At 38.6% G+C, this 13,671-nt stretch overlaps 1 protein-coding gene across 2 annotated transcripts; it reads right to left on the reverse strand.

Annotated features, from left to right (window-relative positions):
* Positions 1–639: 639 nt before the first annotated feature.
* LOC148906729 (uncharacterized) lies at positions 640–11,522 on the reverse strand. 2 transcript variants are annotated; one of them, XM_089037476.1, is made up of 6 exons: positions 10,820–11,522; positions 5,649–5,680; positions 4,958–5,118; positions 4,345–4,411; positions 2,994–3,117; positions 640–2,743 (listed from the first exon to the last, which is right to left on the reverse strand). In XM_089037476.1, the coding sequence occupies exons 4-6, from the start codon at positions 4,387–4,389 to the stop codon at positions 1,680–1,682; spliced, it is 1,233 nt and encodes a 410-aa protein (XP_088893602.1). In that variant the 5' UTR covers positions 4,390–4,411; positions 4,958–5,118; positions 5,649–5,680; positions 10,820–11,522; the 3' UTR covers positions 640–1,679. The 2 variants fall into 2 exon arrangements, with proteins under 2 accessions (XP_088893602.1, XP_088893600.1); XM_089037474.1 differs by lacking the exon at positions 10,820–11,522 and adding an exon at positions 6,195–6,327.
* Between the last annotated feature and the right edge of the window lie 2,149 nt (positions 11,523–13,671).

Here is a 13,671-nt window from a genome sequence, read left to right on the forward strand (position 1 = left end):
GATGTGGATGAGTCACCTGGAGATGACTGGCAAGACTGCCGACGAGAAGATGGACTTGGGCCTGACTTGGCAGTTCTGATGAAGCATTCTTCGAAGGACTGCCGAGCAATGGTACGATCTGACCAGCAAGGCCACCAAGGCAAAGAAAGCTGCAAACCCCATCCTATCTGAGCTTGCTAATTCGGAATATCTAGCCACTATAACATCTGCTAACCAGCCATCGATCAACCCTCCATCAATTCCATTAACATCTATTGGACGACCACCATCTAATCATCCCTGACTAAGCCTCATCTGCGTCAACATCGACCGTCATTCCATCATCATCAACAAACAATCCCCAACTTGACGTCAAGCACGACAAACTTACTCGGTTGCTGCATGTTCCAGTGATTCCAAGACGACAATTCCTCGCCAACATGGTTGTCTGAGAAATAGAGGAGGCATACAACACAATATTTACACACATACTTCACCGGCGAGTATCCGCTATATTCAACTCACAAAACAACTAGTATCCACACACCCTCATCCACAGCTCCCTCTTGGTCACCCTCACTTGGGGGTTTTGGTTCGAATCCAAAAAAGGAGATCAAAACGTTGGGTGTTGTGGAATTCTCTAACACACAAATAACAGAATTGTTAAACAAATTATTTAATGCGAACAATCTTGAGCTTTGTTGATATCTATTAATCATATTTACAATGGTGGCACCTAACCCTGCAGGGGGGGTCAAGGTGAGGACAAAAAATTAAATTAGATAAGTATCAGGTAGGCAGATAAGAAATAAGGGGGAGTAGAGGGAGGGAAGGAAAGGATAATGGGGGAGGGGAGATAGAGAATAAAGGGCAACGGGGGAGGGTGATAGAGAAGGAAGTTTTTCTTATACATATTTATTTTAAATTGAGCTGGTTTTAAAAAATCGAACTGGTTCAAAAATCATATTGAAACCTAAACGACAACATATATACAAATTACAAATAAATCTATATAATTAGAGTGCTTTCATTATACCCGTGAAACACTTTGTTATAACAAAATTGTGCAAATTAGTACAAAATTATGTGCAATTTCTTACAAAGTGTTTCACGGATATAATGAAAGCCCTCTACTGTATAAAGCCGTATAATATAACTGTATAATATTTAAAGAGACATAGACTTTATGAAAAAAGCTTTTCGTACCAATACGCGGAAGGACCTAGTTATGGCTTCACTTCTTCAGTAAGTCATTTATTCATGACGTGACCTCGCCCATCAGATATTAATGTTCAAAGAACTGAGCCGTATTTTCTTAAAAGTTCAGCAATTGTTATTGTTTTGTCGGTGTGACTAAATTCATTAGCTGTCTTGAAAAAGTTGTCAATCCGTTTTTGATCTTTTTGGTGGTACGCTGAACTGGCGAATCAATGGCAGTTTCCTGTAATTTCTCATACCTGTTTAACTATGTAGTGAAACTATTAAATAAAAAAATTAAATACATTTCAATTTCCTAACATTATCCGGCTAGAGGGGTTAATATGATTCTATAGTACATCTTTTGAAAAAGTCAACGTGCAGCCGAAACTTGTCAGAAACGCATATAGCGATGTCGTAGAGAAAGAAATTAAAAAGGGTCTACGTTTTACAGCTAACGCCTTCATTGCAGAGATATTTATATTAAAGTACGTAAGTAATTTCTACGCACACACATCTTGAGAAATACAGTGTCCATGGAGCGCTTTTCTATCTCCATGGACAGTTCCAACGGCTGCAACGCTTTTCTGATCAGGAACATAAGCCACAACTCGATGATTAATGATGGCGTTCAACTTTGTTTTCTTGTTTTCAGGTTTATGATTGTTTGTCGTGCTGTTGTCGAGCCTTGGTCTTTTGTTATTACTGCTTGTTATTTGTTGGTCCATCGTTTTTGTTATTACTGCTGTTGTTTGTTGGTTTATCGTTGTTACCGCTGTTGTTTGTTGGTCCATCGTTGTTACTGCTGTTGTTTGTTGGTCCATCGCTGTTACTGCTGTTGTTTGTAGGTCCATCTTTGTTACTGCTGTTGTTTGTTGGTCCATCTTTGTTACTGCTGTTGTTTGTTGGTCCATCTTTGTTACTGCTGTTGTTTGTTGGTCCATCGTTGTTACTGCTGTTGTTTGTTGGTCCATCGTTGTTACTGCTGTTGTTTGTTGGTCCATCGTCGTTGTTGTTGTTGGTCCATCGTTGTTACTGCTGTTGTTTGTTGGTCCATCGTTGTTACTGCTGTTGTTTGTTGGTCCATCGTTGTTACTGCTGTTGTTTGTTGGTCCATCTTTATTACTGCTGTTGTTTGTTGGTCCATCTTTGTTACTGCTGTTGTTTGTTGGTCCATCGTTGTTACTGCTGTTGTTTGTTGGTCCATCGTTGTTACTGCTGTTGTTTGTTGGTCCATCTTTATTACTGCTGTTGTTTGTTGGTCCATCTTTGTTACTGCTGTTGTTTGTTGGTCCATCGTTGTTACTGCTGTTGTTTGTTGGTCCATCGTTGTTACTGCTGTTGTTTGTTGGTCCATCGTCGTTGTTGTTGTTGGTTGTTGGTCCATCGTTGATGTTGATGTTGTTGTTTGTAGGTCCTTCGTTGTTGTTGTGGTTGTTTGTTTGTATTTCGTTGTTGCTGCTGTAATTTGTTGGCCTTTTGTTGTTGTTCTCAAGTTCACTGTCTGTATTGTTGATTATATTTTTCTTTGGCCCATCGTTGCTTCTGATATTGTCTTGCTTTTGTTCTGTTGAACAAAAAGAAAGTAAGTGTCTCTGGAGAATCCGGTCCCTTACTGAATAAGGTGGTAATATAGATTAATAAATGACAGTGCAACCCACAGAAGACTTATGATAGTTGTAAAGTGATATGAACTCAACTGGTATTTCGCGTTTCTGTTGAGGTTTTTGATGCTGGAGATGACTGTTATTTCAGAAAAGTTTGAAATTAATATGCAATCAAAACTGTCAAATCACAATAATGCCATATACTTGTACCTTTCATGAATGCAGTAAACATTTTTATGACCATCTTTCCCATCTTCACTCCTTCCTCTTGCTTTGTCATTACCAATGAACTGTTCGCCCAAGCCGGGGGTTCCATAGGTATAAAAACTGGTACCTGTGTAATTTTATTGTTATCAGTATTATAATTCATACCGTGAGTATTTCATTATTTCAATTTTGTATTTAATGTTAAGACCTGCAGTGATAGACCAAGCTATATATGGAGTGCAGGGGGTGCACAATCCCGCCTGAAAGAATTTCAAGGGCTTGTTTTGAAAACAGTACAGTCCTAGATCCCCACTGACCTAGATGATGCACATGGGGGCATATGTTGCAAGTATTAGAGCGGGTGATGCAAAGAACATAATATGTGATGATGTATAGATAGTAAATCACTTGCCCCAGCATCATTGCCTTAACCAAGTTCCATAATATTATATAATAGTAATAATAATATCAATATGAGGCTAAATGCACTAATTGCTCAAAGGTGGCTCAAAGGTTTAGATTGTGTGGGGTTGTAGAATGGTGGAACACCTATAAAAATCATGCAACCATGAAAGGCTCTACCACAAAGCCAGCTAACAAAAGCAAGCTAGTTGTCATTGAAATACAACATATGCATGCACAAATCATAAAATAGATGTTTTACTCTGGTCCTATTTATATCAGCTTGAACAATACACATTTTCAGATAACCCACCAAAAAATTAAGGTCAGCAGTCAATCATTAATATTATTATCAAGTGTTTTCTTGGAACATAGGTAGACTGAGCAAGGATGCTACCCTTGATAGGTTACTACATGTATTTCAATATCAACCAATCAAGACAAGTGCGAATTTTTTAAGCTGAGTCCACTAAACTCGGAACAGCAGGGTTGAAAATCCTTGAATAGGACCAACTAATTCAAGCAAGAATAGACGCCTTTTGAATTCCAAATTACTGCTGTGTTTCTTGATTACAGACTCATTAGCACAGGGTTAGCCTCAAGTTTGTGCAGAATATTCACGTGTTCCAGTCAAGGTCCGTCGAGTTTTAAAATGTTTGTATTGTTAAAGTTATGCATTCTTTACTTTTCTGTTGGTATTTGTGAATATTTAAACATTGATACAAGGCTAACCCTGTGCAAATGAGTCTGTAATCAAGGAACACAGCGGTAATTTGGAATTCGAAACTGGTCTATTGGGTCAGTGCTACAGTGTGCTGGACTATGCAACAATATATCATAAACTATACATCCAAATTGTGCCCACTGAATTTCATGGAATTAACAGCACATCAACAAAGTAACGTATTATGCTATTCATCATCATCATCATCATCATCATCATCATCATTACCTCTGCTGTGCCGCTTGTAGCCCAATATAATGATTTCCCAGTCATGTTGGGAATGAAGTATATTTGCCTGTGCCAAAGAAAATAAATAAATCATTCTCTGACTCTGTCATTTAGCTAGTTATAATTATTTAAGGGAAGTAAGGTGAAACATTTCATCAAATATCTTGAACAATGTTTCATGTTCACTTGGCAGGGTTTCATTATGAGCAATCAGTATGCAGTTAAACCATAAAATGGTATCCATTTATTTTTTAATAGTAATAAGAAGATATAACTAGCTAAAAACTAGTGTGAGCTGTACAAGCTCTTTTACTCCGACGAAGGACTAGCGTCCGAAATATCAGTAAGTTTTTTCATCTTTTCACGGTGTATAATTTACCTTAATTTTCATCATTAATATTTTTAAATAGGGGAACGGTAATTCTTGTACTTAAGGGGTAGTTAGCAATTAGCATTTAATTTAACTATTAGTCACTAAATAGCTACTGCTTGTTAGTATTTACTTGATTTTATTCCATAGTTTATTTGTAATTGCTCTACAAAATCTTGCAGGAATATATGGAAGATTCCAGGTGTATATCTATTACTGTAAAAAAAGGTTGGTAATAATTACCCTCATTTGCATCTTTTTCCTTTGATAAGCGCAGTGGGACATGTCTTGCCCTTTTTTTGCAATGCCTCCCGGTCATGAGTTGAAATGATGTTAAAATCATTTTTGCATTTTTTACACTTTTTTGCTGCATTGCCATTCTTCTCTCCACACAATGAACATATCTGCAAAAAATTATCGATAGCTTTGATATAAATTTATAGATAAATCATCACGTAAATATATTTTCTTTTGACTAATAAATGAACTGTTTGTTTTTCACATTACAATATATCACATTTTCAAAAACTTTGTCCTGAGATTAAGAGATTTTAGGAACATAAAAACACATTACAAAACAACAGAAGAACACTGAGTATATTGTGTTCAGGAAAAAGATGCAAGAAAATAGTTTATCATAGCCAGTTACCTATAATTAACCTTAACTGCAAGTCTTGCGCAGGAACGTATTTGGGATTTTTCATATGGAGGTCTTAAGGGGGTGGGGGTGGTAGGGGGATTGATGGGAGATCCTAACATTAGGAATTGAAAATAACACACAATTCTTTCTATCACTTAGATATAATTATATAAGTGTACTTATTTGGATTAGGGTGGTATGCATGGGGAAGGGGGTGGAGTAGCATTTTCTGTAAGTTCACTGTCAGGAATCTTTATGGCACCCCATGCTTTTGAAAAATATATTTTATCATACCTTGTAAGGATGCTTATTGGTTTTTGTTTCACCTGTAAAATTAATCAGTTACAGTATAAACACCAGCAATCAAAATAGTAGATAGAATAGTCTAAGATCAATTTCAACCAATTTTGACATTAAACCCCCCTTTAGACCCTGCTGTCAGGTCTCTTCCAGTGGTATCTTTTGTCACACTTTCCCTTTTCAATTCCATTTCTTTATTTACACATGGATTCTCAGTAATTCAAATAATTCATGTAATTTGACAACAGTCTTAAATTACTTAAATTACTATCATGGCACTCTCGCATGGAATATTTAACCTAGAAATAAAGGGTGAAACATATACCTAACCTGTTTTATGAAAAGGTACCCCCCCCACCCCCCCTAACATGAGGTTGCTTTATTGGTCAGAATTTCACACTGGAATGCTTTGCAAGTGAAAGGTCAATTCCTGTTTTGGCGCCTTGTGCATACCCCTAGCTCCGCCCCTCCTTCCCCTCCCCCCTCCACCCTTGGGACCCAAAATGTCAGCCATCTATATAGCACTAATGGGTTTCTTACCTTTGTTGCATTATGTAATCTTATATGTACACATATGACGTATGCATATATCCGGTTATCAAAGTAACCTTTGTTAGTCATTACTGAGTCTTGATTAAAAAAAGCTCGTGTACTGCTATACACATGTGTGATTACTCCTGCTAGAAGTAACTAACCAACACGATATTGGAACATGGTGGCAGCCTAAGGAAAAGAACATGGGAAAAGACGATCAACCTTCGACTTCTTCGACATCAAGTCTGCCTGGAATACCGAATATTCATGGCATTCACCCGCCAGCACAATTAGACACAAAGCAAAACATCGCCGAGAACTGGAAGACGTTTAAACAATCATGGGAGAACTACTCAGTGATAATGAACATCGACAAGCAGCCTGAAGCTTACAAAGTCGCTCTGTTCCTTCACTGCATTGGAACAGAAGCAGTGAAGATCTATAATGGCCTACCGTTCGAGACTCCGGAAGAGAAGGGTACGTTAACTAATATTATTGCGAAGTTCAACCAGTTCACGATCGGAGAGATGAACGAAACATACGAACGCTATGTATTTAATAGTCGAAATCAAAAGCCTAATGAATCGATCGACGCGTACGTAACGCATCTACGCACATTAGCTCAGTCATGTAACTTCTGCGAATGCATGAGAGACACGCTGATACGCGACCGCATCGTGTTCGGCGTAAACAACACAGCAACGAGAAAAAAGCTCCTTCAGCAACGAAAGTTAACTTTGAACGCTTGCATAGACATATGTCGCAGCACAGAGTCAACTTCTACACAACTTAAAGCTATGGCAGATAGAAAAGTAGAAGAAGTTCATGTTTTGAGTCACAAATCCAAGCCAAGGCAACGTGCTGTGCGGAAACCAAAGAATGATCGGAATGTCCCTACCCAACATGTACTAACATCAAAATGTAAATTTTGCGCTGGAAATCATCCATTACAGAAGGAGAAGTGTCCGGCCTGGGGACAGAACTGCCGAAAATGCGGAGGTCGAAACCACTACGCAAAATGCTGTAAAAAGACAGAGAAAGTCAACAGCGTAAACAACCATAGCGACTCAGACAGCGAGATCGAGATGATCGGAAATGTGTGTGTAAATATTTGTACAGTGGATGACACAGAATACCCACGAGAGATCCACGCTAAAATGATGGTCAACAAGAAACCGGTAAAGTTTCAGATAGACTGTGGTGCGTCGATTAATATTCTACCCGAAATATTTATTGACGGCCATGAAGTGAAGCCATCTAACAAGACCCTGGTTATGTGGAACAAAACCGAGGTAAAACCGCGTGGAACTGCGAGAGTCGTCATAAAGAATCCAAAGACCGGAAAGAAGTTTTCAGTAGAGTTCATCATAGTGCGAGAAAACCTCACTCCACTGCTAGGCGCTAAAGCAGCACAACAAATGCGCCTGATAACTATCAACAAGGAAAACTTTGAACCGACCACACGTCAGTCAACACCTGGTGAAAGCATCAATCAGCTTCTGACAGTTGAGAGGATTGTGGAAGATTTCCCTAAAGTCTTCAAAACGGAACTTGGAAGTTTTCCCGGCGAAGTACACCTAGAAGTAGACGAAAACTTCACGCCAGTGGTAGCTCCTACAAGAAGAATACCAGTAGCACTCAAAGAGAAGTTCAAAGAGGAACTCGACCGACTCGAGAATCTTGGAGTGATAGCGAAAGTCGACGAGCCAACACCATGGGTCAGCAGCGTTGTCGTGGCTACAAAGAAATCCGGAGCATTGAGAATATGCATCGACCCAAAACCACTGAATGAAGCGCTCAAAAGAGAACGATATCAGCTACCTGTGCTTGATGATCTACTACCAGAACTCTCGAAAGCGAAGGTTTTCTCGACTGTAGACTTCCGTTCAGGATACTGGCACTGTATTCTAGACGAACAGTCCAGCCTGCTGACGACGTTCTCTACCCCACACGGAAGATACCGGTGGCGCAGACTTCCCTTTGGCCTTACTGTCTCGTCGGAGATATTCCAGAAGCGAGTTGACCAAGTCCTTGACCGACTAGACGGAATCCTCGACATCACAGACGACGTACTCATATACGGCGTAGGAACAACCGACAAAGAGGCAAACGAGGACCACGACCGTAAACTGTTAAACCTGCTGAACAGATGTAAAAAGTACGGCGTTGCACTCAACCCAGACAAAGTAAAGCTGAGGCGAGATGAAGTGAAGTACATGGGACATGTATTCTCCAACGAAGGGTTAAAGATCGACCCAGACAAAGTAACCGCAGTACAAGAAATGCCGAGACCTACCGACGTCGAGGCTGTACAGCGTCTGAATGGCTTTGTCAACTACCTGGCAAAGTTTCTACCAAAGATTGCCGACTGCATGGAGCCCATCCGTAAGCTAACCCGTAGCGACACGCCGTGGGAGTGGACTCAACAACAGGAGAACGCCTTTCAAGAGGTAAAGCGACTAGTGACTGTTGCACCTGTATTGAGCTACTACAACCCGGAAGATGAGCTTGAGGTGCAATGTGATGCAAGCAACAAAGGCTTAGGAGCAGCTCTACTACAGAAAGGAAAGCCCATAGCGTACGCAAGTCGAGCCCTAACAGAGACGGAACAACGCTATGCTACGATAGAGAAAGAGATGCTCGCAGTCATCTTTGCATTAGAAAAGTTTAACCATTACACCTACGGTCGACACGTCACAGTACGCAGCGACCACAAGCCACTGGAAAGCATCCTTAAAAAGTCCATAACCTGTGCATCACCACGACTACAACGTATGATGATGAGACTGCAGAAGTATGACTTTGAAGTCAACTACAAGCAAGGAAAATACATGTACCTTGCAGACACTCTCTCCCGAGCCTACTTAGCCTCGACAGAACACCCATCTGGTACAGAGTTTGAGGTAGTAAACAACGCGAGTTGGCTACCGATGTCCAGCGAAAGGATTCAGGAAATCCGAACAGCCACAGAGAGAGACGAAACCCTGCAGATCCTAAAACAAGTTGTTTTACAAGGGTGGCCAGAAGAAAGAAAGGACCTCCCTGAACAAGCTAAGCCGTTTTTTAGCACTCGAGATGAACTAACGGTACAAGATGGTCTTATATTCAGAGGACAGAGAGTTGTCATTCCACAAAGCTTACGACAAGATATGAAGCAAAAAATACACTCCTCGCACCTAGGTATTGGATCTTGTCTGCGCAGAGCCCGTGAAGCCTTGTTCTGGCCTGGCATGTCTGCAGAGATAAAGGAACTGATTACCTCATGCGAAATCTGTCGAAACTACGAAACGACACCACAGAAAGAAACACTCATGTCACACGAAGTGACGACGAGACCATGGGAGCAAGTTTGTGCAGACCTATTCACGATAGATGGAAAAGAGTACTTAGTAACCTCAGATTACTATAGTAACTTTTTCGAAATCGATCGGCTTCCAAACAGTCGAGCTTCAACAGTCATTCTAAAGCTAAAAAACCACTTCGCGCGATATGGATGTCCTGAACGGGTGATTAGCGACAACGGACCTCAGTTCTACTCTGAGGAGTTTGCAGACTTTGCAAAACAGTGGGACTTTGTCCACAGGACAAGCAGTCCGGGCAACAGCAAAGCAAACGGAAAAGCAGAATCAGGCGTTAAGACCGCAAAGAAGCTTCTGCGTAAAGCAATCGACGCTAAATCTGATCCCTACCTTGCGTTTCTTGACTACAGAAACACTCCGACCCAAGGGATGGAATCAAGTCCAGCGCAAAGACTCTTAAACAGACGGACGAGGACATTGCTGCCTATGACTAAGCAACTACTCCAACCACGAGTGGTATTTCCAGAAGCCGAAATCAAAGATCTGAAGCGACGCCAACAACAACAGGCCAAATATTATAACCGAAACGCGAAAGATTTGCAACCACTGGAAGAAGGTGATACGGTGAGGATGAAACCTTTCCAACTCGGTAAAAAGACTTGGAAAAAGGCAACAGTAAAGGAACGGCTGGATGAGCGTTCATACACTTTGGAGACACCAGAAGGAGATACCTACCGCAGAAACAGGTGTCACCTGAAGAAGACAGCGGAGAAAGAAACACCGCATCCAGCGATGACAGGGAGGCCAATTGAGATACCATCAACACGCCCTGCAGATATCACACCTGCACCACAGACAGACCCTGTCAACCCACCTACCGCGCCCAATGATGAGCCCATAATACCCTCGCGCCCGCAAAGAGCAAGAAAACCACCCACATATTTAAAGGACTATATCCAATAAACATTAAAATGATTCAATACAGATTATCAATCAATTATGAACTGAACAATGATTACATGTTCATCAGAAAACAGATGATGATTTTTTATATTTTTTGATTATCATATATTATTAGGTACCATTAGACATTTGAAGAAATATTTTAGTTTTGTTTAGTGTCCCTGTAACCTTTCACTTTATATAAAAAAAAGGGGGGATGTTGCATTATGTAATCTTATATGTACACATATGACGTATGCATATATCCGGTTATCAAAGTAACCTTTGTTAGTCATTACTGAGTCTTGATTAAAAAAAGCTCGTGTACTGCTATACACATGTGTGATTACTCCTGCTAGAAGTAACTAACCAACACGATATTGGAACAACCTTAATAATCTTGTCAGTTTTTCAGGTGCGCATGCACTGACTGAGTGTTGGGCCTGGGAAAACAAAAAACAAAACAAAACAAAGCCTTAAGCCAAGCTTGGCGCTGAGAGTGGAACGCTTTGCAGAGGCAGTGGGGAAGTGTTGACATCAGAACTAGGCTTGGCTGATCTGATTCTATGCCTTTGAAAAAGTACAATATTTTGTAAATCAAATGGCATAGCATGCAAATGCTTGGAGACCAACAACCAAACAAGAATAATTAAAAAGCTGCAACCCACAGAAAGGCACCAATTATTGTTTTGGCCAGCCATGCATGGCCCAATTGGCTTATTCATGCAAATTTACTGATAGAATATCATCTATTCTGGGTAAAATATGAAGAAATCAAACATGAATTTAAAAAAGGGCAGCTCTAGAGGAAACCCCTTTAGCCTCAACTGCACTCGAATGCCTCAAAGTAGGTTTGGAATTCTAAAATCAAACCAAATTCCTGACACCCTAGGTTCTTTCGGACAAGTCCTGGACCAAGAGTGAAGAGTAAGTTCTGGGGTGATGGGCATCCCAGCATAGTGACCTTCTTAAAAAAACAGGTTAGATACAGTTGTTACTTTATAAGTAAGACTATAATCATTGATTAATAAATAAAGGCCATTTCATTTCTCAAGTTACCTGAATGTAATATATATGCTTTTTTAATTCTCTTGTTCTGTTTTCCTTTTATGCAATTGTTGATAATTATATTGTTTTTCATATTGACATACACTGTATATTTTGCAAATAACTGAAGAAACATATTGTGTCGGAAAACTTAAATCATAAAATTGAATTGTTTAATCATTGTAAATATCAAGAATTTTATATGTATATAAAAAAGATTATGTTGTGAATAATACTGAACACTGTGAAAAACCAAAGTCAAAAGATGTTGACAGCAATACAGTTAAGATATTCTAAAATGCAAAAACAAAATCAAAAACAAAATCAACAACTAAATAACTATTCAATAAATAAATAAATGAATGAATGTATGAATGAACGATTGAATGAATAAACAAATGAATAATTTACGTATTAAAAAAATAAATAAACAAATGAATAAATAAGAATAAAAGATAATATAAATTTAAGAAGAATACTTAATAAGTAATAAATAGCTTTAAATGTTAAATCTGCCTCAGTTGGGTTCGCACCAAAACTACTTTATATTGAGATTAGGTAAGGTTTTATTTGCACATTCTCAGATAACATTTAACTATATGTTTTACTTTAGAAACAAAATATTTTTTGATTATTATTGTAAGTTATTTATTGCAGAAACAGTTCTTAATCCCAAAGGTTGTTTTTTTCTCTGCAATGCTCCTCTATAAATTTTTTGTTTATGCTAGCATACATGCAAACTATAAAGGAAATAAAGACCTCTACTTTTTCCTTAATTCATATAATGCTGGGATAATTATCCTACCGATAGTACATGACTAAAAAGCTCATATTGTAGGTCTGTTTACCATTAAATTTTGCGAAGCGGTGTGCCTGCGTTAGAAATGACCATGGTACCATGGTTTTTCATTGTGAACCATGTTTTGACGGTAGTCTAAAACATGGTGGCTGACCATGATCAGAAAATAATGATGACCATGGCACATCGTAAATGATGGTCAAAAGACATTTTGCTTGATTTTACCAAAAAAAGACATGAATTGATATAAATATGGGGAAAAATATTAAGAAACAAAAGCTAAAAATGAGTTTTTAAATATTCTAAATTAATTTAATTTACATTTTTTTCATGACCATGTTACACAGTCAACCACAGTCAAAGTATAATAATGATGACCATGGCACACAGTCAACCATGGTCAAACAACATTTTGTTTGATTTTACCCTAAAAAAGGCATAAATTAATTTAAATATAAGAAAGTATAAAGGAACAAAAGCTAAAATCAATGTTTAAATATTTTAAATATGTTTAATTTTATTCATTGTCATTGACCATGTTACACTGTCAACCATGGTCAAAGTTTATTATAATGATGACGATGGCACACCGTCATTATATAAGGAACATTTAAACATAAGAATCAATTTTCATGTTACACTATCAACCATGGTCAAAATATGTTAATGCCTGGATAACCATGGTACACAGTCAACCATGGTCAAAGTGTTGATAATGATGACAATGGTACACAGTCAACCATGGTCAAAGTGTTGATAATAATTACCACACAGTCAATCATGGTCAAAGTGTTGATAATGATGACCACACAGTCAACCATGGTCAAAGTGTTGATAATGATGACCACACAGTCAACCATGGTTAAAGTGTTGATAATGATGACCATGGTACACAGTCAACCATGGTCAAAGTGTTGATAATGATGACCACACAGTCAACCATGGTCAAAGTGTTAATAATGTTGACCATGGTACACAGTCAACCATGGTCAAAGTGTTAATAATGTTGACCATGGTACACAGTCAACCATGGTCAAAGTGTTAAAAATGATGATCATGGCACACAGTCAATATATAAGCAACATTTAAACATAAGAATCAATTTTCATGTTACACTATCAACCATGGTCAAAATATGTTAATGCCCGGATAACCATGGTACACAGTCAACCATGGTCAAAGTGTTAAAAATGATGATCATGGCACACAGTCAATATATAAGGAACTTTTAAACATAAGAATCAATTTTCATGTTACACTATCAACCATGGTCAAAATATGTTAATGTCTGGATAACCATGGTACACAGTCAACCATGGTCAAAGTGTTAAAAATGATGATCATGGCACACAGTCAATATATAAGGAACATTTAAACATAAGAATCAATTTTCATG

This window comes from Actinia tenebrosa, unplaced genomic scaffold, assembly GCF_029948245.1.
Source record: "Actinia tenebrosa isolate PJP-AT-01 unplaced genomic scaffold, QUT_ActTen_1.0 PGA_scaffold5__44_contigs__length_20552954, whole genome shotgun sequence".
NCBI lineage: Eukaryota > Metazoa > Cnidaria > Anthozoa > Actiniaria > Actiniidae > Actinia > Actinia tenebrosa.

Excerpts from the sequence above, each read along its gene's own strand:
- LOC148906729 (XM_089037476.1), bottom strand. The coding sequence starts at position 4,389 with ATGACTGGGAAATCATTATATTGGGCTACAAGCGGCACAGCAGAG. Across the intron at positions 3,118-4,344 it reads CTACAAGCGGCACAGCAGAG|GTACCAGTTTTTATACCTAT; the intron begins GTAATGATGATG and ends AAAATTACACAG. Across the intron at positions 2,744-2,993 it reads GTTTACTGCATTCATGAAAG|AACAAAAGCAAGACAATATC; the intron begins GTACAAGTATAT and ends TTTGTTCAACAG.